Raw genomic sequence first — 23547 nt, 5'->3', positions numbered from 1 at the left:
AGTAGACATCTCTCTGCATTTATACGGTCTTTGGATGTTAATACAAAATCTGTGATTGAAATTGACCCCATGTATTTAATTGCTGTTCTGTACTTTCCCATATTGCAGACAAGAGAGAAAGAAAATGCATGTCAGTACAAAATATCAATGACCTTGTGAAGTCATACGACATGAATGTACATACAAAGTACGATTCCAAACGCTTAACTAGAAAATGTGATCAGGTGTACACAACAACAGACATGTGTACTTCTGCATTAAACAGCATACATCCAGTGTACAATACTTCTTCTTCTCCTATGGCACAATGCGCTTTTAAGTTGATATCCGTTTGCTGACTACGTTGTATGTCTAGTCACCTGGGGCGAACCATGAGGGTCGGCACAATTTGCCCATTTTTTCAGTGTAAACACAAAATACCTTAGTACTACACTTCACTCGTGATCATCTTGTTATCTTTGAGGCATGCATATTCCTGACAACAGAGAAGCTATGAAAACATAAAACTAGTTGTCTGTTAACCCATCCACGTACGGGCCTCTGTGTAATCTGTAATATCGTGCCTGCCTAGTAAGTTGGCCATGAACTTGGGCGCGATCTTCCCTACGGCGCGATCTACACGCGAAGAGCATTCATACGTCATGGAAAAAACTGCCTGTGTCATTCCCACTAGGCAGGAGGGATGATGCGTGTACACTCGTGCTAATATGCACTTAGTTGACTCAATACAGCACTAGTTTATGTGAATTTTATGAAAAGAAATAATAAATTGTGAAGGAATTATGAAAAAATATTGTTTCTGTGTATTTCATTGATAAATCCTCTTCATTTCAAGCCATCTGTAATCACATCTTACCCACTTGCAAATCGACGTGTCCATAATGTCCTCGAGCCCCACCCCCCCGCCCCCGAGATAGCTCTGGAACATTCCATTCAATGACGGGGTTTTTATTTTGCTACGTTATCTAATAACTCTCATGTAAGCAAGTTCTTGCTATGGCTAATCTATTTTGTAATGTATCATAATCTATCTATGCTGAGATAGCCTAATTCAAATTTGCAGAGACATAGAAAAAGATTTGTTTTACAATCGTGATACGTTCAACTACTCATTTACCCTGTGCTGAAATCCGCATGTCTGCTCCGCACATGTTATCGCTATCGCTCAAACTTCGATCGCGATGGCTTGTGTGTGTACACAGGTACACAGTGCTAGTGTGACGTGTGTGGAGAAGAATAGAGCTGAGAAAACCCGGGACTCCACGTGGTGTAGTAAAAAACAAATCGGACGTTCGAAGTCGTACATTCAAGAGCTAAAACAGACAAGTAGCGAATTCAAAGTCCACTGAAAAGGTCTTGACATTGTAATGTATGTTCCAAAATCATGTCTGGCTTAGTTTTGAGAGAATTTTCTACACGCACGAGATCAGGAATGAGATCGGTGAACTGGCTAACAACGTGTGTACTGTGAACATGTGACTGGCTTGTGCACATGCCCTAGCTAGGTGATCGTGAGAGTGCGGCAAGAACGCTAGGAATGCACCCGAGATGCGGTGTGTTGCAAATTCTTGGGGTGAAATTAGACTTCCTTGTTCAGCCCGTCTAGTATCTATATTTTTTTAATAATTCTAATTCTTCATGAAATCACGATAAAAAGACTTCATATATTCATTTTATATTTTAGAAGCGTAATATGAAATATTTTGGGGTTTTTTTTTTTAGTCCAAGAAAAAAAATAGTTTGGATAAAAAAATAATAATAAATAGTCGTTCTTGACTCAAGTCTAATTTCCTGCGCCTTCTTGTAGTTACCCCGCAGTTGCCCATGGATACGATGCATACAGCTGTTTACTGAGTCGTACTAGTGTACCACCTTACTGCTCTTGTTCAAATTGAGAGGATTGTTATTTTATCGGCGGCACTTAGTTTTATAACCTCATCCAATAAAAAGACAAATTCAAACATCAAATGGTGTGACAGTTTTTGTCAGAATTCCCTATCAATTTCAACTTGTTGCCAGGATAGTTTTCAGATTTCACTTCATTATCGAAGCTGTTTGACATTTGAAAGAACTGCTCCATAAGAAATCACCTTTCATTTGTTATTTATTTTCACAAACAAGTATTTTGGTCACTTGAATATTTCTTATTATTACTTCAATGTCATGATATTTCATGATGGTTATGTATTCTGTCTTTACATGGCCAGATGGGATTTTTTTTTTCCATCCAGGGTCAAAGAAGAAAGTGACAGGAAGGAAACCAAAAGGATAGGGAGGAAATGAAAAGGATACAATGAAACACCTGATCAGCAGGCTCTTTTTTATTACAATGGTGAATGCAGTACATCAGAATTTAAGTACAGTTCTAAATAATTTATCAGTTGAAAAATGAGCAAAGAAAATGGATTTCATCGAGTTCTAAATGAAAACTAAATTAGCATCGCCATTATGATTTAGATCTAGAACCTAGTGCTAGTACTACAGAATAGACCTGATGCAAACTTGTTGTCAAGCTTTTGGTTGAGTTTCTTCAGAGACACGAATTTTGGTAGCACAATACCCGAGTGAATAAGAAAAAGGAAAAAAAAATATAAATACACAACTGTAATGCACGTCTCTAGACCACTCCCTAACTGCGACAGCCGCCACTGCGTGTGGCGGCTGCGCCGTGCTCCCATAAAAGATCTTCATGTTGAACAAACGGGTGCCTTTGCGGCGCTATATTTCCTTAATTTTTCAACAGAAACTACTAGGAATACTTACATGGGTCGATGAAACCTAAATGACTATCATCGGCGACTGTTTGATGCATTTCATTGCTTGTGATGCACAAAATGATGTCTTATATGCAGCTCACCGATGTTCACAGAATTCACAATCACTTGCACAAGCGCACAGAATACTTAGGAACTAACATAAGCGAAACTGCGGGGAAGCCGCCAGGACCGCGCCTGGCGGCGCGGTCTCCGGGGCTAGACCACTCCCGTGCACGAGCGAGCATCAGCCCCCGTTTCTTCAGTGTCACTCTAGCTCTCGTTATTGGCCTAGGCTAGGTTACTCGTGTCGTAGTTTTACTCGCCATCATCAATGTCATACATGGTTACACAAAATAAATTACATCTTGCCATCACCTCAACCACAGCAAAACCCTGAATATCACTCCCATCATAGTCACTCTCAGCTCACAAAACATATCAGCAAACGATACAGACATCGCAGACCTAGCTAACTACTAGCTCTAAACATAGTTGTAACTACGCCACGTTAGACATTAGTTGTACACAAAAATGAAACGGAGGTGAAAAACTAGTAATGAATACACGAAGATCATCAACGATGGCATATTACCGTAGAAAAAAATACACAGAACATCTTGCACCCAAAAAAAAATCGAGGTAAAAAACTACGATGAGAAAAACTAGGGTGAAAACACGATGCTTGGAAGACGAACGATGAAGACACTACGGCAAAAATGCTTACACGGAAAACAAACGAGTGGGTACCACACAAGCTACTATGTTTGCGCACATACGTAGATAAGCTACATCGTGTTCAATCAAAAAACTCAACAAACACTAGGACAAAAACTCACCTCTAAATTGTTGCAAACGAGATAATCACTTAGAAAAAATGAACAAAACACTCTCAGAAGTACGATTGTACTCTGAGAATGAAAGATATAGAATGATACGAAAGCAAAAGAGAGAAAAGAGAGAGAGAAATGGACGGGAAACCTAGAGAAGTTACCCACACTCACTAACGTAAATGGAATTCGACACACACACCCCCGTGCCCGCCCCAGCATAGCATAGCAGTACACGTACACACACAAGGAGATATCGTCAAGCACTCTATGAGGAGATCGATATCACGATACCGCGCGTAAGAAATCACTGCAGTTGCTGGGGCAACAAAGATACATGCACGCTGTAAACATGAATATTGATTAGTTTCTCAGCAGGCTCGAACCCCTGGCAGGTGTTTTGGCCAATAAGAGACATTCTAAAATATGTTTCTTTGCATAAATTATTTTTCTGAGTCCCAGTAAGGATCTCTGTGATTGGCTAAAATTATTCTACAGCTCCTGGCCAAGCCTGAGGTCCTAGGACGCCCTCTTTTGGTCATAAATAATAAAAACCACGTTTTTTGTGGGAGGTGACGGGGATGGGTTAATATATTGATATATTAATAGATCAAAACAGAAACAAAAACAAGATTTTCTAGCAGCCTGAAAACAACATGGAGAGCTACAAAATTTTGTCACGGATATGGTATGAACACTATACAAGATTCTCTTATAGCAATTCATACAATCAGATGGATGTACGAGTATTACATGATAAATCTCCACTGAATTAAACAAAGCACTTTGTTTCTGCAACAAGACAGATACACCATTCATACAAATATCACAACTACTTTCCTTTCAAAATCGAATGACTCCACAAAAGGACACATTTGTAAAATATTTTACGGGATGGAAGCTGTTGATTGTATAATACATAACTCAATATCATGGACTTATTAAACATCTTGAGCAATGTATAGTATATTGCTGGTCCCTGCATGCACTCAGTCATGAGTACCGCATGTGCATGTGTGGTAACATTTGTAGGTAGTTTATGTAGTATGTGCGTGCGTGCCATCAATACTTTGAAGCTTTTTATATCTTGCTGCGCACAAGGCACAAAGTTGTGCAGTTAAATACACACACAAATTACAATTTTAGGGCCATTTCGGTATGGTACAAACAACATTAACACTGCCTCCCCATAACTTGTACAAAAATTTGATCTCAACCTTCAAGCATTTTTAACAAAGCACATCTGCAAGTACAGTTGTATCCCAGCACCAGCCCTCTGCACTACACTGTCACATTGCCAACTTGTTTATAATACATGAAAGATAGGCATACAATGCAGACTATGAAATGCAACTTGTTGTTGCACATTCACTAACAAAGAAAAACTAATGTGGAAATATATCGAGTATAAACTCTTTATCAGAGCACTTCCATTAATCACAACAAGTTTAAAGGTTGATTGATGACTTTATCCCCAATACAAATATCATACACCACTGGTGCTTTCTTTCTAAATGTTTCCAGTGCAGGTGTGATTGCGATACAATCCTTGCTTGTTCGCTATTGATTATCAGACAGCCTTGTAACACGTTTCTAATGCACCAACAGAAGATGGTTAGGTCTACTAATTTCAATGAAAGAAAATTGCTGACAGTAATTATGTGCATTTTGCTAAGCGAGGGTACTTTTACAGTAAAAAACCTTCGAGATGACGTAGCACAGCCAAAGTACCCTGAAACTGAGACACATTTTGCTATCGCTTGTAGTTTTAAGGTCAACAGTGATTACCTATGGAGGGATATCACTATTTTATCCAGAATAAACACAAGGGTACCTGAAGTGATGATACTGGACAATGCAATTTCTGCTGCAGCAGGTACCACTTCCCCTAGCTATGAGTCACTGGCTTGTTTTGTTTTCTTTCCTTGTTCATCATTCCAAACCAACCGCACAGACAACTACCAGGTCAAATGAGGTACAGATCATTGGGCGTAGTCAACAAAACTAAACAGCAATCAATGTAAGAATGAATTCACATTACTTGTGCTCAATTCACCGTCTTTAATATCCAATTGAATGACAGCTGAACTATAGATGGATGAAGAGATATCAATATTCAGCCGCACTTTACAGAAACTCGACTGACAAGAAACTTATCGCGAAGAACACCAAATGGCATGTTTTCCTCGATGGACAGCTTACTCACGACATCAAAACTGCGAGGAGGGTCTCAATTAAGAAAAGGGTCTACCAGTCAGAAGGCGTCTGATCACCATCTAGACGGCCCATATTCACGTCGTTATTGAATCACACCACGAATTGTTTGGATGGAAACAATAATTTAGGCTCGCCTTCGCTGCAGCACCCTCTCACGCTGACTCATCTCGCATGCACACTTGTTCTCTGTGTGATTACTCATCGCAGAGGATATCGCACGCTGTACATAGTAATTGGGGCCCCACGGCAGAACTTAACAAGTTTTGACAGATATTTGGAACACGAAACTTCACTCTATCAAATCTTCTCCAACCTAGTGCAAACATTTGTAAGAGGGAACAACAATGACTGAAAAAATAAATAGATGGATAAAATGGAAATGTTTCTTTTCAAAACTTACCTAAAGATGAATTGTCACCTATTTCCTTTACAATACTGATTATACAGATTCTAATAACATGTACCCCAAATGTGCTAGCAGAGACTACAATATGTATATCTCACAAAATTAGGCAGAAAAAACATTTATACACAGATGTCAGTATATGGGAAAAGTTTATCATTCTTAATCAATTCAATCTATTTGTGAAAGCATTGTAAAGAGCATTATGTATATGACTCAATCATCTTCTTCTGTTTAATTCCTAACTTCCCTTTTTTCTAACCTAAGTTTAGAGAAATTTATCTTATTTTTCTTCCACTTCATATAAACTCAACTTGTACATGAAATGGCAATTCATCTTAGGACTACCTGATATGGGCATGGACTTGATGATAGATTTCTGAAAAAATCTTCCAATCAATTGATGCTTCCAATGCCTTTGAAATGAACTGAGCACAGTAGATGAAGGGACCAAACCTCATTTTGCAGGGCGCGACAAATGCAGGCTACGAGAGTCAGAATCACTGTTATGTTGTGCTTTATTATACAAGCTTGTAGTTGCGTTCAGGGAAACTGGTAAATTTTTTTAATAAATAATATGTGAAGTACACCTGGCATTCTCACAAGCTAATATTGATATTATGAAGTGAAATTGTCCATAATAGTCAATATGTACAACAACAACAACAACAAAATTTATATGTATTGCGTACTGCGCAGTACTTGTACATAAGAAAGTAAGGCATGTTCATTTTAAAGTGATCAGAGTGTGATCTTTGTACACTGTACTTTCAGAAAGGGCATTCAAATACTAATTTAACTCCATACAAAGTATATGGCTTAGGTTATGCTGTGTTCCCCCCCCCCCTTTGTCTTTTCTCAAGAGTGGTCCTGCTTGACTAGTGCTATTCTCATCCCAAAATGTCACAGTCATATGAAGTCTTAGTCACTGGGGTGGAGGTACAATGTAGGACACTTGCTGTAGAGGGTACATGGTAAATAGCATGACGCACAAACCCCCGAACATGGAGACTTACCCCTCTCTGCCTTTACTGACGATGGTCACTTCAAAGTAGTAGATGCCACAGGAGGCTGGGATGGGGTGAGCGGTTGTCACGGATGCTGCATCCTTGTGGGTCTTGCCCATACCTGAGAGATTACAATAACAGGAGGAGAGATATTTATGATAACTGTGATAAGCCAATGGACTCAAACAGACAGTGAACAACGCACATTTTGCTAGAACTACTTCCATCATTGTTATTATTGTGACGTTTCACATTTCCTCACTCACTACAATTGATGACCTAGTCTTGAAGGTGCAAATATACCATGTTTCCATGTTTGGTGTTTGAGTGCCTAATGTATGCCTAATACATAGAATTAATACCCCCCCCCCCTCCCCGGAAAAAAAAAATGATAATAATAATGATAATAAAAAGATAAAATAAATAAATAAATAAAACTAGAGAGGGGCCGTCAAAGGCGGCAGACCCACGCCTAAGTACAAAGTCGGGGTAAACATAATGTGCATTCGGTCATCTACCAGAATTCGGCCACTTAATTGCCAGTGTGCTTTATCACCAGCCAGTGAGTTCTACCAAAGATCGTACACTGAAGTGTGCGATCTTTGGTTCTACAGTCACATCACACGCAAATCACATAATTACACATACGGTATTAACACTCATTCACGTACAGGAAAGTCCTTAAGTCTCCTCCAAAAATCCATCGAAAATCCCAAATTCCACCGTCAAAAGTGCAGAATCGGAACTTTTCCAAGCGCGCGCGAATTAAGTCCAGTTTTAAGAGTATTGTCTACGCGACGGGTCGCGGAAAAAGCGCTAAAAATCGAGAAATACGCCGTTTTCTTGCGGGATATTTTGATTATAGCAAGCCGAGAGTGTGATGATATCAAAGGTCGTATGAGTGTACGATCTTTGATGGTATCCACAAAAGCAAAAAAGAAAAACAAAATTTACGTACCCCCTAGGCAATTACCCCTATGATTAGTGTCTACGGGAATTATTCAATGCAAGGGTTGAATGCAAATGTCTACTGCACCAGTATTCGGCCACCAACGAGCGCCGCAACGTCCCCGGTGCAATTTTGCACCAACAGTGTAGAGCGCGATGCATTTTCAGCGGCCTTGCACACGCATTGACATTGAGCACGCATATCGTGCAGTGTGACTGCGACCGAGCAAAATGCTCCTCCAACGAAAAAAACAATCAATGTTAATTTGAAAAATCATCAAATATCAAAGGTCGTATGAGTGTACGATCTTTGATGGTATCCACAAAAGCAAAAAAGAAAAACAAAATTTACGTACCCCCTAGGCAATTACCCCTATGAAATAGTGTCTACGGGAATTATTCAATGCAAGGGTTGAATGCAAATGTCTACTGCACCAGTATTCGGCCACCAACGAGCGCCGCAACGTCCCCGGTGCAATTTTGCACCAACAGTGTAGAGCGCGATGCATTTTCAGCGGCCTTGCACACGCATTGACATTGAGCACGCATATCGTGCAGTGTGACTGCGACCGAGCAAAACGCTCCTCCAACGAAAAAAACAATCAATGTTAATTTGAAAAATCATCAAATATCAAAGGTCGTATGAGTGTACGATCTTTGATGGTATCCACAAAAGCAAAAAAGAAAAACAAAATTTACGTACCCCCTAGGCAATTACCCCTGTGATTAGTGTCTACGGGAATTATTCAATGCAAGGGTTGAATGCAAATGTCTACTGCACCAGTATTCGGCCACCAACGAACGCCGCAACGTCCCCGGTGCAATTTTGCACCAACAGTGTAGAGCGCGATGCATTTTCAGCGGCCTTGCACACGCATTGACATCGAGCACGCATATCGTGCAGTGTGACTGCGACCGAGCAAAATGCTCCTCCAACGAAAAGAACAATCAATGTTAATTTGAAAAATCATCAAATATCAAAGGTCGTATGAGTGTACGATCTTTGATGGTATCCACAAAAGCAAAAAAAGAAAAACAAAATTTACGTACCCCCTAGGCAATTACCCCTATGATTAGTGTCTACGGGAATTATTCAATGCAAGGGTTGAATGCAAATGTCTACTGCACCAGTATTCGGCCACCAACGAGCGCCGCAACGTCCCCGGTGCAATTTTGCACCAACAGTGTAGAGCGCGATGCATTTTCAGCGGCCTTGCACACGCATTGACATTGAGCACGCATATCGTGCAGTGTGACTGCGACCGAGCAAAATGCTCCTCCAACGAAAAAAACAATCAATGTTAATTTGAAAAATCATCAAAATACGGGCCAGTTTGTGATGACGGAGAACGAACTTTCATAAATCTAGAAGGACATAGTCCCTCAAATAGGCCTAAACGTAAATTTCGGAATTCTTACGAACATTTGAGCAGCGAAGTCGGATCGTTGGGGAGTTTATGTCTTCGTATGGTAGCGGAAAATCGCAAAGTGAGAAACGGGAAATTTTCGGAATGGTCACTATACCATGGGGTCAAAACTTCAAGGTCACACAGAATTTGCAAGGGTCAACCGATTATCACCAAAATCTAATCGATTCTTTCCTGTCATTATCCAAACATTCCCTGAACATTTCGTGCAAATCCGTTTACCCGTTCTCTTGTTATCTTGTACACAAACAAACAAACAAACAAACAAACAAACAAAAAAACAAACAAACAAACAAACAAACTAGAGAGGGGCCGTCAAAGGCGGCAGACCCACGCCTAAGTACAAAGTCGGGGTAAACATAATGTGCATTCGGTCATCTACCAGAATTCGGCCACTTAATTGCCAGTGTGCTTTATCACCAGCCAGTGAGTTCTACCAAAGATCGTACACTGAAGTGTACGATCTTTGGTTCTACAGTCACATCACACGCAAATCACATCATTACACATACGGTATTAACACTCATTCACGTACAGGAAAGTCCTTAAGTCTCCTCCAAAAATCCATCGAAAATCCCAAATTCCACCGTCAAAAGTGCAGAATCGGAACTTTTCCAAGCGCGCGCGAATTAAGTCCAGTTTTAAGAGTATTGTCTACGCGACGGGTCGCGGAAAAAGCGCTAAAAATCGAGAAATACGCCGTTTTCTTGCGGGATATTTTGATTATAGCAAGCCGAGAGTGTGATGATATCAAAGGTCATATGAGTGTACGATCTTTGATGGTATCCACAAAAGCAAAAAAGAAAAACAAAATTTACGTACCCCCTAGGCAATTACCCCTATGATTAGTGTCTACGGGAATTATTCAATGCAAGGGTTGAATGCAAATGTCTACTGCACCAGTATTCGGCCACCAACGAGCGCCGCAACGTCCCCGGTGCAATTTTGCACCAACAGTGTAGAGCGCGATGCATTTTCAGCGGCCTTGCACACGCATTGACATTGAGCACGCATATCGCGCAGTGTGACTGCGACCGAGCAAAATGCTCCTCCAACGAAAAAAACAATCAATGTTAATTTGAAAAATCATCAAATATCAAAGGTCGTATGAGTGTACGATCTTTGATGGTATCCACAAAAGCAAAAAAGAACTAGAGAGGGGCCGTCAAAGGCGGCAGACCCACGCCTAAGTACAAAGTCGGGGTAAACATAATGTGCATTCGGTCATCTACCAGAATTCGGCCACTTAATTGCCAGTGTGCTTTATCACCAGCCAGTGAGTTCTACCAAAGATCGTACACTGAAGTGTACGATCTTTGGTTCTACAGTCACATCACACGCAAATCACATCATTACACATACGGTATTAACACTCATTCACGTACAGGAAAGTCCTTAAGTCTCCTCCAAAAATCCATCGAAAATCCCAAATTCCACCGTCAAAAGTGCAGAATCGGAACTTTTCCAAGCGCGCGCGAATTAAGTCCAGTTTTAAGAGTATTGTCTACGCGACGGGTCGCGGAAAAAGCGCTAAAAATCGAGAAATACGCCGTTTTCTTGCGGGATATTTTGATTATAGCAAGCCGAGAGTGTGATGATATCAAAGGTTGTATGAGTGTACGATCTTTGATGGTATCCACAAAAGCAAAAAAGAAAAACAAAATTTACGTACCCCCTAGGCAATTACCCCTATGATTAGTGTCTACGGGAATTATTCAATGCAAGGGTTGAATGCAAATGTCTACTGCACCAGTATTCGGCCACCAATGAGCGCCGCAACGTCCCCGGTGCAATTTTGCACCAACAGTGTAGAGCGCGATGCATTTTCAGCGGCCTTGCACACGCATTGACATTGAGCACGCATATCGTGCAGTGTGACTGCGACCGAGCAAAATGCTCCTCCAACGAAAAAAACAATCAATGTTAATTTGAAAAATCATCAAATATCAAAGGTCGTATGAGTGTACGATCTTTGATGGTATCCACAAAAGCAAAAAAGAAAAACAAAATTTACGTACCCCCTAGGCAATTACCCCTATGAAATAGTGTCTACGGGAATTATTCAATGCAAGGGTTGAATGCAAATGTCTACTGCACCAGTATTCGGCCACCAACGAGCGCCGCAACGTCCCCGGTGCAATTTTGCACCAACAGTGTAGAGCGCGATGCATTTTCAGCGGCCTTGCACACGCATTGACATTGAGCACGCATATCGTGCAGTGTGACTGCGACCGAGCAAAACGCTCCTCCAACGAAAAAAACAATCAATGTTAATTTGAAAAATCATCAAATATCAAAGGTCGTATGAGTGTACGATCTTTGATGGTATCCACAAAAGCAAAAAAGAAAAACAAAATTTACGTACCCCCTAGGCAATTACCCCTGTGATTAGTGTCTACGGGAATTATTCAATGCAAGGGTTGAATGCAAATGTCTACTGCACCAGTATTCGGCCACCAACGAACGCCGCAACGTCCCCGGTGCAATTTTGCACCAACAGTGTAGAGCGCGATGCATTTTCAGCGGCCTTGCACACGCATTGACATCGAGCACGCATATCGTGCAGTGTGACTGCGACCGAGCAAAATGCTCCTCCAACGAAAAAAACAATCAATGTTAATTTGAAAAATCATCAAAATACGGGCCAGTTTGTGATGACGGAGAACGAACTTTCATAAATCTAGAAGGACATAGTCCCTCAAATAGGCCTAAACGTAAATTTCGGAATTCTTACGAACATTTGAGCAGCGAAGTCGGATCGTTGGGGAGTTTATGTCTTCGTATGGTAGCGGAAAATCGCAAAGTGAGAAACGGGAAATTTTCGGAATGGTCACTATACCATGGGGTCAAAACTTCAAGGTCACACAGAATTTGCAAGGGTCAACCGATTATCACCAAAATCTAATCGATTCTTTCCTGTCATTATCCAAACATTCCCTGAACATTTCGTGCAAATCCGTTTACCCGTTCTCTTGTTATCTTGTACACAAACAACCAAACAAACAAACAAACAAACAAACAAACAAACAAACAAACATACAAACAAACAAACAAACAAACAAACAAACAAAAAAACAAACAAACAAACAAACAAACAAACAAACAAACAAACAAACATACGGAACCCTTTACATAACCCCCTGCCGATTTTCATCGGCGTGGGTAAAAACAAAATTTACGTACCCCCTAGGCAATTACCCCTATGATTAGTGTCTACGGGAATTATTCAATGCAAGGGTTGAATGCAAATGTCTACTGCACCAGTATTCGGCCACCAACGAGCGCCGCAACGTCCCCGGTGCAATTTTGCACCAACAGTGTAGAGCGCGATGCATTTTCAGCGGCCTTGCACACGCATTGACATTGAGCACGCATATCGTGCAGTGTGACTGCGACCGAGCAAAATGCTCCTCCAACGAAAAAAACAATCAATGTTAATTTGAAAAATCATCAAAATACGGGCCAGTTTGTGATGACGGAGAACGAACTTTCATAAATCTAGAAGGACATAGTCCCTCAAATAGGCCTAAACGTAAATTTCGGAATTCTTACGAACAATTGAGCAGCGAAGTCGGATCGTTGGGGAGTTTATGTCTTCGTATGGTAGCGGAAAATCGCAAAGTGAGAAACGGGAAATTTTCGGAATGGTCACTATACCATGGGGTCAAAACTTCAAGGTCACACAGAATTTGCAAGGGTCAACCGATTATCACCAAAATCTAATCGATTCTTTCCTGTCATTATCCAAACATTCCCTGAACATTTCGTGCAAATCCGTTTACCCGTTCTCTTGTTATCTTGTACACAAACAAACAAACAAACAAACAAACAAACATACAAACAAACAAACAAACAAACAAACAAACAAACAAACATACGGAACCCTTTACATAACCCCCTGCCGATTTTCATCGGCGTGGGTAAATACACAATAAAAATGAAAATAAATGAATAATAAAAAATTGCATTAAAAAAATACAGATGTGAATGAGGCATTCTGCTGACAGATTAACCACTTTGGGTCCACAAATTGTTTTAGGGTGCGTTTATGCTTCCATTTTGGGGGCCAAAATCAGGCTTTTGAAACGTGATTAGTGCAAAACGCCATTGCGTTCATGCTCATTTCGATAGAAACGCTGATTCAAAACGCCGATCCAAAACGCACAAAAAGGTGCGTTTACGATCAGCGTTTCTGACGAATCACGTTTGACGGGGAAGCATAAACACAACAGCGTTTTATACGCGTTTAGAGTGACATCATCTAAACGCCTTTCCGGTTCACGTGAAAAAGCGCGCGCCCGGCCAGCCAGCTACCCTGGCCTGTGCAATTTTCCCATGTACTGTGCATACGCACGTCTTTCCCAGCTGCTCTCCCAGGCCAGGCCACCGATCGCAGCGCGCACCGCAATTTGACCTGCCTCTGCTGAGGTCAGCGAAGCAATCGCAAATGCTCTTTCCAAGGCTCGAAGAAAGGGAGCATAAACAGTGCTCCTGTGAATGGCGTTTTGAATCAGTGTTTTGAATCAGCATTTCAAAACGCTGATTCTACCTTCGCAAATTGAGCATAAACACACCCTTAGATCGCAATATATCTAAGCAGATCGCCCTTGATATCATATCTGACATAGTATTATTTTCATTAGTTTGGAGCCAAATATTTGTTAACCTTTTGAAGTTTCACTGAGAGAACATTTAATTGCATGACATCACATGCTTCATTACAAACACATCACAACATGGGTACATTTGCATTGCTACCTCAACAGTCACCCTGCAGGTACAACTGGGTGATTGTCATTATTCTATACTTTGTATGTGATTTGTTATACTCAAATATGGGGGGGGGGGGGATAAAAGTTTAGTGAATTCACTTTTCATTGCTAAGCTGAAGAGCAGTTTGATGAGCTTTGTATGCGTGTTCACTGAAAAGTTGATTTAACATTGCTTTGAAATGTACAGTATGTTATCTGTCTGGCACAGGTAACAATGTGACAACTGATGGCTCTTCAGTGCAAATAACTCCTCTTTTGGTATCAGTTTCTACAAAGGAGAAACAAATTTAAAATCTAGGACTATATTATTGTACGAAGGTATTCTATTGCATGATGGAATATCTAATTCATCATTTTAATGCAAATTTATAGATAGGATTTAACATTTTTTATTTACATGGACATTTGTCCAAGGGGGGAAACATTCATGGTGACAGCGTTGATTAGTGTCCCATCCATTGGCTGTTCACTCAAGAATATCTGACACGATATAAACTCTCAAGCTAGTGTACCTGAAAGGGTGCACACAAAGTTTGAAAAGGTTACTGACACTCGTTCATTGATTGGAAAATGCATTTTCAGCTCGCTAATACTCTCACATTGCCTTTGAACATACAGCGGTATGCATCCATTGATTTGCATTCTTTTTCCTGTGTTCTAGCTTCATTAGTGTGTGGAAAAATCCATAGGGCAGCAAGTGCTCTCAAGCATGTGAGACAGAAATCCCATGTTTTTGTTCAAGGGGAAAGATATGGCATACTGCAATTTCAGGATTTCAACCTTTGACCTTCAACACACTTCCTTGACTAAAATATTCACAAGTTCTAATGACAATGCATGTATACTTTCTCTATTATAATGTATAGCTCCTTTTGACACGTCTGATGACCTGTAACCTTCATCTGATGTACAGTATCTGCCAAAGATCATAACTTCCTGAAGGCATGTTGATTTGTGTGAGTGATATCTATCATGAAGGTGTGGTAAATATAGTGTACTTCCTAGTCACAATGTTTTATTACCTACAGAAACCTCGAAGTATATGTCATGTTAGTCCATCTTTCCTTATTACTCCTTTTCCCCACACTATACATGTAAGTTGTCATTATACAACTTTACAATGTCAAACCTTTCATGATTACTAGAGTGCAGGTATTTTTTCACCTGCGTTTTATCATTATTGAAATACATTGCTTACATTTGATTACAAGCAGTGAACATTTTAGACACTGCAAAACCAGAAAAATTTGCGGCATGAAATTTTCACGAATTGGCACCAACTGCTTTTCACGCGGCATGAAATTTTCACGAATTTACACTGGCATTCAATGCATCAGAGTTTAGGCCATAAGTTTTGTGTGCATTTTGATTTTGCAAATCTTGGTTAAATTTCATGCACGGAAAAATTTATGGTTTTATAGTGTACGTTTGTTTAATAATCACAATGCCATTCAGCTTCATTCCTTCAATGTTACAATTAAAGTATACATCAATGATATTAAATTTCTAACATCACTGGTCTTGCACCAGTACAAGAAATACACACCTCATACGTACTCTAAAACAAGAACATTTTAATCAACAGAAGGCCATGACAGATCCATTGCATTTCAAATCATTTTAACGCAAGGCACAATTTGGGCACATATCTTATCACTTACAGGTAGGTATCTGTTAGCACCCTCATAAATGCCAAATCATTTGATACTTACACACACACATACACACACACAGACACACACACACATACACACACACATACACACACACAGACACACAGACACACAGACACACACACACACACACACAGTTCAATCTCAATATTACATGCAAATGCCTGCATAGAAGGCCTACCTTGTATGCAACCTTATTCACCCCACTGAACCTTCCACAAAAACTCAATGAAGGTAGTTGAACCTGGGCCCTGTTTTATGAAGAGTTATAACTGATTACATAGTTGATTTTGATTGTACAATTTGTAAGTCTATGGCGGTCTGTTTAGTAAGGAAATTTATAATCGATTATATCTTTTGATTGATAAATGGGGCCCAGGATAATACTACAGCATGCCACAATTAAAGGGTGTGTACCATTCTGGTCGAGGTGCAGATTTAGCTTTTAACATTTTGCGAGATATTCAGAAACCACTCTATGAGATGTAAGGGGGAATGCAGTTCTAAGGGGTATCAAAAGTTTATTCGATGAAAATCGGTTTTGAAATGGCTGAGATATCCAAAAACAAGGTGAAACAAAGAGATCCTAATAAAGTTGTGGCATGTCGCCTTTTATTATTAGCACTTTTTTAGATATCTCAGCCATTTGAAAACCAATTTTCATCAAATAAATGTTGAATCCTTCTTAAAATTACATGCTCTTTCATATTTCATAGGAGGCTTTTCATCATCTCACTTAGGAATGTTCAAAACATGAATCCCTACCTCAACCAGTACTGTACAGTCCCTTTAACTGAGTGGGAGTGTAAAACACAGCCCTGCTGCTAAAACCATGTGGCAAAGTGTAAAGGCTTTTCTGGCTCTTATCAGTTTCAGAGCATCTTCCATAGCAATGGGGAATGAAACAGCCCTCTGGTGCAAAAGCTTGATACATTCCGTCACATCACAGCTATGTGCATCAGGGCATGTGATAGCATAACGAGTAGTGTCTCGGAAATGCACCCTCTAAATCATGAAGTGTTGGGTGATTTGAAACGCTTCATTGAGACTGACACCATTCGCTGTAAGTTGTCACTAACAACTGAATGTGAACGGAAGAGGAGACTTGCCCCTACAAACATGGGGAATGGTATTAATGACTTACTGGTACTGCACACGGATGTGGCTACAGTAACTTCACCAGTATTTCAAACTCTTGTCGAGAAGTTTATGGTTGAAGATCTTTTTTTAGCACACAAAGTTACTGTTTAAGTGGAGGAATGTTTTAACAATAATATTCCTAATAGTACAATACAACTGTTGGGAGGGAGTATTACAGAAACATTTGTGCAACATACTTGCCAAGTCGATTCCATTCTGCATTACTGTAACCGAAAATTTGTTGTCCTTAGGGTGTACCATGATGACTGGGTATGCAATCCATAACGTTACTAACATGCCATTACCTCCACTCAATAAAGTGGTAAATACAATGTATTTCAATTTTTTCCTCTTTTTTTTTTTTTTGGGGGGGGGGGGGGTTGTACGAAGCCTCTTGATAATCTTAAAATGGGAGATGTGACACTTGGCCACACTAATCCAACATACTTTGTAGGATTGACGATTTGATAAGTCTGGTGCATACTTTACATGTACGCACTAATTAAAATCAAACCTTTAAAAAAAAAATGCTACATACGAGTGAAAAGCTCTCTGGTGATCACAATCACGTGGTCACTCTTTTCTGGCGCAAGCTTCCATCTGGCACAGAGGTGGGCCAGTGTGTGGTTCATGTTTATTTTAATGCAGATCCCACTGCACTGGTCTGCAACCTCTCTGCTACGAGTGCAAAATCGAATGGTGAGTACATGCTTCCTTATGAACTTCTCCAGTGCTCGTTATTCTTTGGAAAGCCTACACATGTACTGCACAGTGGAGCACACAATGCAAATCAGTGTACAACCGTGTAGTTTCTTTACTACAAGATACTGTAGGACTGCTGACAGTGAAATTATTAAAGGCAATTGGAACAGAACCCTATATTTCCTGTCTTTTGGTTCATAATATGAAATCGGTCTTCATGAAAAGAGATTTCTAAACCATTTTGGAAAAGTTGAAATGTCTTGATGAATTTTGCATTTTCATGAGGGAGCTAAATACTGATGTACATCTGTATTTTACACAAAAACAGGTATTATCTTGGAAAGCATGGCGAAACAGGGTGCTGCAATATTTTTGTCCAGATTCCCCTTAAAGCTTTCCCTGATACACTACCTTTAAAAGAGCAGTTGACTCCCCAACAGTCAGATGCAAATCTGAGGCTTTAGTATCAACATTTCCATAATGTACAAGTGACTATGATTAAGACCCACAGACACTCAATCTTTCTGGAGCATACCGTCAATGTAAATAGATGGGACCAGGCTGGCCTTAATACAGTTTCTGCATCAGATAATCTCCAATACAAACAGCAGGGTGTATCAACTCAATAGTAACACATCATCTCATGATTTTGCAGAAAATACATGAAAACAAGATTGCCAACTAAACACTCCCAGTCCAAATCTGAAGTGTTGCTTCCCTTGGAATTGGTGCAAATTTGCAGTTCATCTCAATATTTCCCTCAGGTCTGCACAATCCCATGTTAATGAGCACAGGAAGCAGCTGCCGTGAAAGTAACATGTTCAGCACGTATCAGTGAGAGAGTGACTGAGAGCGTGGCGGAGATAGAGGGAGGTGCATTGTGGGATGGCTACTAGCCAATAGAGAAGCTTATTCAATATATACAACGTTCATGTACAGCCGAAGACTGAGAAGTGAATGGAAATGACAACGGACATGTGCACTTTCAAAGCAAAGCAATGAGAGAATATTTTGTGATTGAAATTATACATGTGGACAGGACGAGGAATACGAAGATAATCATCATAACAGCTGCATAAGTATGAAGCATAGCAGTATGCACCCATAGTCATGCCCAGACAAGATTCATAAATTCTGAAGATACAAGAAATGTAAAATGATGAGATGGACAAAGTCATTACTATTCCATTTTTCCCATGCAGCAGGAACTGACACTATCTCTTTCATCAACCGTACATAAATCAACTCAAGGTAGTATTATAATGTAGTAGGAACCTCACATGTCACATGAGTGATGACTGACTGTTATTATGTCTTGACATCTGAGCAATAAATGTATTAACATCATCTTCAAGCACTTAAACAAGAAATTACAACACAGATAGAATCATCTACAAACAGTCATGTTTGTTGACACCCAGTATTAAGAGTCTGTTGCTCTTCTCATAAATAAAGGCATCCACCCTGTATACCTGCCAACCCCCCCCCCCCCCTCCCCCATCCTTGAAAGTGTGAAATGCAATGGGCTGTACTTTCCCAGAGGAGAGAGTCAAGTCTCAAGGTGGAACATTTTACCCTGACAGCCTTGGGGTATTATGCAGCAGAAAGTTTAAAAGGTCAAATGCAGGTCATAGTGCTCAAGTTGACAATGGGACAGAATTAGCCTGGTATCCAGGCTCCAAATTTTTTTTTTCTTTCTTTGCTCAACTTACACCTTTGGCAGTTTAGTTTTAGAACATTTTTTTTTCCTTTCTTTTCTTTAAAACTTTTACATGTCCTGTCTGTCAGATAAGAGTCTACAAAATGAGGTTGATAATACTGCTTACACACAATAGACACGGAAGCGCATTGGAATACTAATATTTAAACATTACCCAACCAATGTGGTCAAGCTCCCTGGCAACTGTCAAGATATCCCCTCAAATGACTTATGTACATGTTTTGATGACGTGATGCTCAATAACAGGTTGCCAGGCGGAACCATAGAATGGTGTCCCTGCGCAAATAGCAACGACTCAGCTAAAGATTAAAAATACATTACGTTTTGACTTTATGATTTCTCAGACATGTCACAGGGATTCTGAAAATTAATTGTACTCAATAAGCCAATATTGAACTTCAGGAAGAATAATTCATTGTTAGTTTCTGATGTGGCAATGAAATACTGAAATAGCATAATAAATCTTAAATTGTTTCCTCTATCACATCATACAATAGAGATAAGAAAGGTTTATTTTACCTAACTTCTTTGATCTATTAAAAAGCTGATAGAAATTACATTTTTATGGTGATTCAAAGGTCTGAACACAGCTTGGGTTTCTTTCTGTTCCTCTCAGTAAAACAGTCAGGAAAATAATTTTGCTTGCATCAGTGTATTGATTTTATGCATACAAAAAACAAAGGGATATTTGGTAATACAGAGTATCACATACTAATAACACAAAATTCATATGCAGTACCATGACACATAAATCTTAATTCATTGATTTTGTCTGAATATCATTCATCTAATCATTCATTTGTACTTCTACTCATCTGCAATCTGACGAGGACAAAGGTGTGGACCAATATAATACATCACAGGTGGTAAATACAGCAGAGACTATGTTCACTTTTCAGACAAAATGGCATCACACATCATACATGTGTGGTCATGTATCTAAAAGCCATACTGTACTACTATGTTGTATCAGTGGAGAAGGCCAGCCTGCCGTAACAACTGAATACATGGCAAAGATTTTCTAGCACATGCAAGACCTTTAGTTGTAATGTGTGTGCCTTTATGGATGGACTCATACCACCATAAGGCTGCGTTCACATAGAAGTATTCGCTATTCGCTATTCGCTATTCGGGCACCGAATACACCATCACCCGCACCATCAACTCACCATCCCATGCAGTGAGGATTTCTTCCTCCTACATCCCAGCAAATCTTATTAGCAATTTCTAAACTGTATCAGAATGTCAGTCTACATGCCTATTTTTGCTAAAGGGCAAATCCAGACCAAAAGTGTCATTATTTCATAAACGAGAGACGGTATACGCTGCAAGAAAATCGAACAAGCACGATTCCCACTTTGCTATACTTTTCGCAGGTATTCGGTACTTTCGAATAGTGCCCTCTTATGTGAACTGGTGTGAGGAAATCCTATCGTTCGATTCAAGCTATTTGCATGCCCTCGAAAAACGAGCCCGAATACCCGAATAGTATACTTCTATGTGAACGCAGCCTAACGTACTGAATTTTTGTGTGCATCTTAATTTTGCAAGAGCCAAGATTCGCAAAGTTAAAATGCACACAAAGTTCTTGTCTACAATGCATTGGATGCCAGTGGCAATTTGCAAAAATTTCATGCTGCAAATATATGCATGCATTTCAATTTCATGAAAATTGGTTTTAAAATGGCTGAGATATCCAGAAACAAAGAGGTCCTAATAAAAGGCGGGTCCCACCTTTCATTAGGACCACTTTGTTTTACTTTTTGCTTTGTTCTGTTTTTGATATCTCAGCCATTTCAAAACAAATTTTCATCAAATAAACTTTGAATACCTCTTAGAATTGTGTGCTCTTTCATATTTCATATAAGTGGTTTCTAATTATCTTGTATTGTAAAAAGTTAAAACCTGAATACCCATTGCAACCAAAACTATACCATCCCTTTAAATTGCCTATACATCCAAAAATTTTGTTCCCCATTATTCATATCCCATATAGTACCAGGTATCTCATACTTGGTAATCCAATAATATACATAATCATGACCCTTCTCACATATTCTCATTTACAATCTCCAAGACCATGTGTAAAGCCAATATCATCTTAGTACTGAGCTGATTTAACATTTCTCAGTGCAGACAGCCTCTTCTTCTACAAAACCAAGAAGGAGAGAAATAAATTAAGAGAAAGGGAAAATGAAATGAGGGGAAAAGACAAAGCCATTATACCCTAGACTTGCATGTTAAAATCATTCAACAAAGCTTCTTCATCAACTCCAGTTTTATTTGGGATTTGCATTTTGTTGTTTCTTTGAACCTTCTACCCACTGCTAAATGTCTTTGAAACTGTCGCTATATAATGTGTGCTGCACAAGATGCCGCTAGACACTAGAGTGGCATACTGTGCTGAGAATGTCAGCTGATGTACGCAGACGTGTACCCAGCCAGTCATAACATTGGGGCTATCTGCAAAGAGATACCATGCCATGCACACCTCACAGTAACACACAGCCTGCTGCCATCCATGCCTTCTGATGCTAAAATACATTGTACACCCCTCCATGCTACGTGTGGCAAACAGTACACAGTTTGTATTATGTGCATGTGGTGGTCATACAATATGCACAAGAATAGTGCACAATGCAGCTTTGTGTGAAGAACTGCTTTGCATTGTGAAAAGAAAGAGAAAAATGTCAATTACTTATATGTGTGTATCCTTACCAGTAGGTTAGTATATGTACCATTACAGGTATATATTATCTTTCATACATAATTTACCATTTCCTATGTGTGTATAGAAAGATCAATATTATATGAATTCCTCATCCAGTGATATCACATGATTCTATGAAATCACCTACTGTTTTCTATTATGATGGGAGAATTACCATAAGCAGTGGATGGCATGTGTATTGGGTACACACTGATGATTCTGAATGAGCAAAACATTGTAAATAATCACCACCCTTCAAAATAAACAAGCATAGTGAGCATACAGTATAAGAGTCTTTAGCACCTCCCTGATTATTGTATGCTTGATGACTATCAAGCAGTTGTTAATTCACAGCAGGACCATAAATACATGTCAAAGTTTCAGTGTCATGGTCCCACCTCACAAAATGTGACTGTCGTGACTATTAGGATAGGAAATGCACAAGTTGTGCAAAACTGCATACAATGACCATGACAATATTCCCACCTGCACATATTTTACAGAAATCTAACATGGGTACTTGTTCCCATCATTAGCAAGTAGTACAGTCTTCAGGTGGGATTATTATTACATTAAAGGACAAGTTCACCTTCATAAACATAAGGATTGAGAGAATGTAGCAATATTAGTAGAACACATCATTGAAAGTTTGAGAAAAATTGGACAATCCGTTCAAAAGTTATGAATTTTTGAAGTTTTTGTGCAGTAACTGCTGGATGAGAAGACTACTGCAGTGTGTGAATAACTTAGATGTCACATGCGTACAACAATATAAGGAAAATATAAAGACAATTTCACAAAATTTCATCTTATGAAAAAAGTTCACATTCCCCCGACTCGTTCCCGACAAATGTTATGGGTAATATTATTCCCCCTGCCTTTAGAAAGAGCCAAGTCAAGTGCTCTTTTATTATGCGAAAAAAGTGAAAATATGTTGAATTTTCTATACATTTTCTTTATACTGTTGTACGCATATGACTCACAAGCTGTAGTAGTCTCCTCATCCAGCGGTTCCAACACAAAAATTTTAAAAATTCATAACTTTTGCATCGATTGTCCAATTTTCCTCAAACTTTCACTGATGTGTTCTACTAACATTGTTGCATTCTCTCAATCCTTATGTTTATGAAGGTGAACTTGTCCTTTAAAAAGCAAAGCACTGACTGTGTGAGGTTAGAGCCCTAGAAGTAGAAGACTTCTGACAAAAAAGAAAAAAGAAAGACGTACAAAAATTAATATGGTATT

General features: G+C 39.5%; 1 protein-coding gene across 1 annotated transcript in view; it reads right to left on the bottom strand.

The window, feature by feature from the left end:
• Window positions 1-23547, bottom strand: part of LOC139728918 (ran-binding protein 9-like) — an 89287-nt gene that overhangs the window by 50189 nt on the left and 15551 nt on the right. The window contains exon 2 of the mRNA XM_071639847.1: window positions 7220-7331. Within this exon, the coding sequence (XP_071495948.1) occupies window positions 7220-7331 (112 nt within the window). The remainder of the gene's footprint in view (window positions 1-7219; window positions 7332-23547) is intronic.

Source organism: Diadema antillarum, unplaced genomic scaffold (genome assembly GCF_040938485.1).
Source record: "Diadema antillarum isolate AM-2024a unplaced genomic scaffold, OU_Dant_1.0 seq00000205_RagTag, whole genome shotgun sequence".
NCBI classification, from domain to species: Eukaryota; Metazoa; Echinodermata; class Echinoidea; order Diadematoida; family Diadematidae; genus Diadema; species Diadema antillarum.
This window is presented reverse-complemented; position numbering and strand designations above follow the sequence as displayed.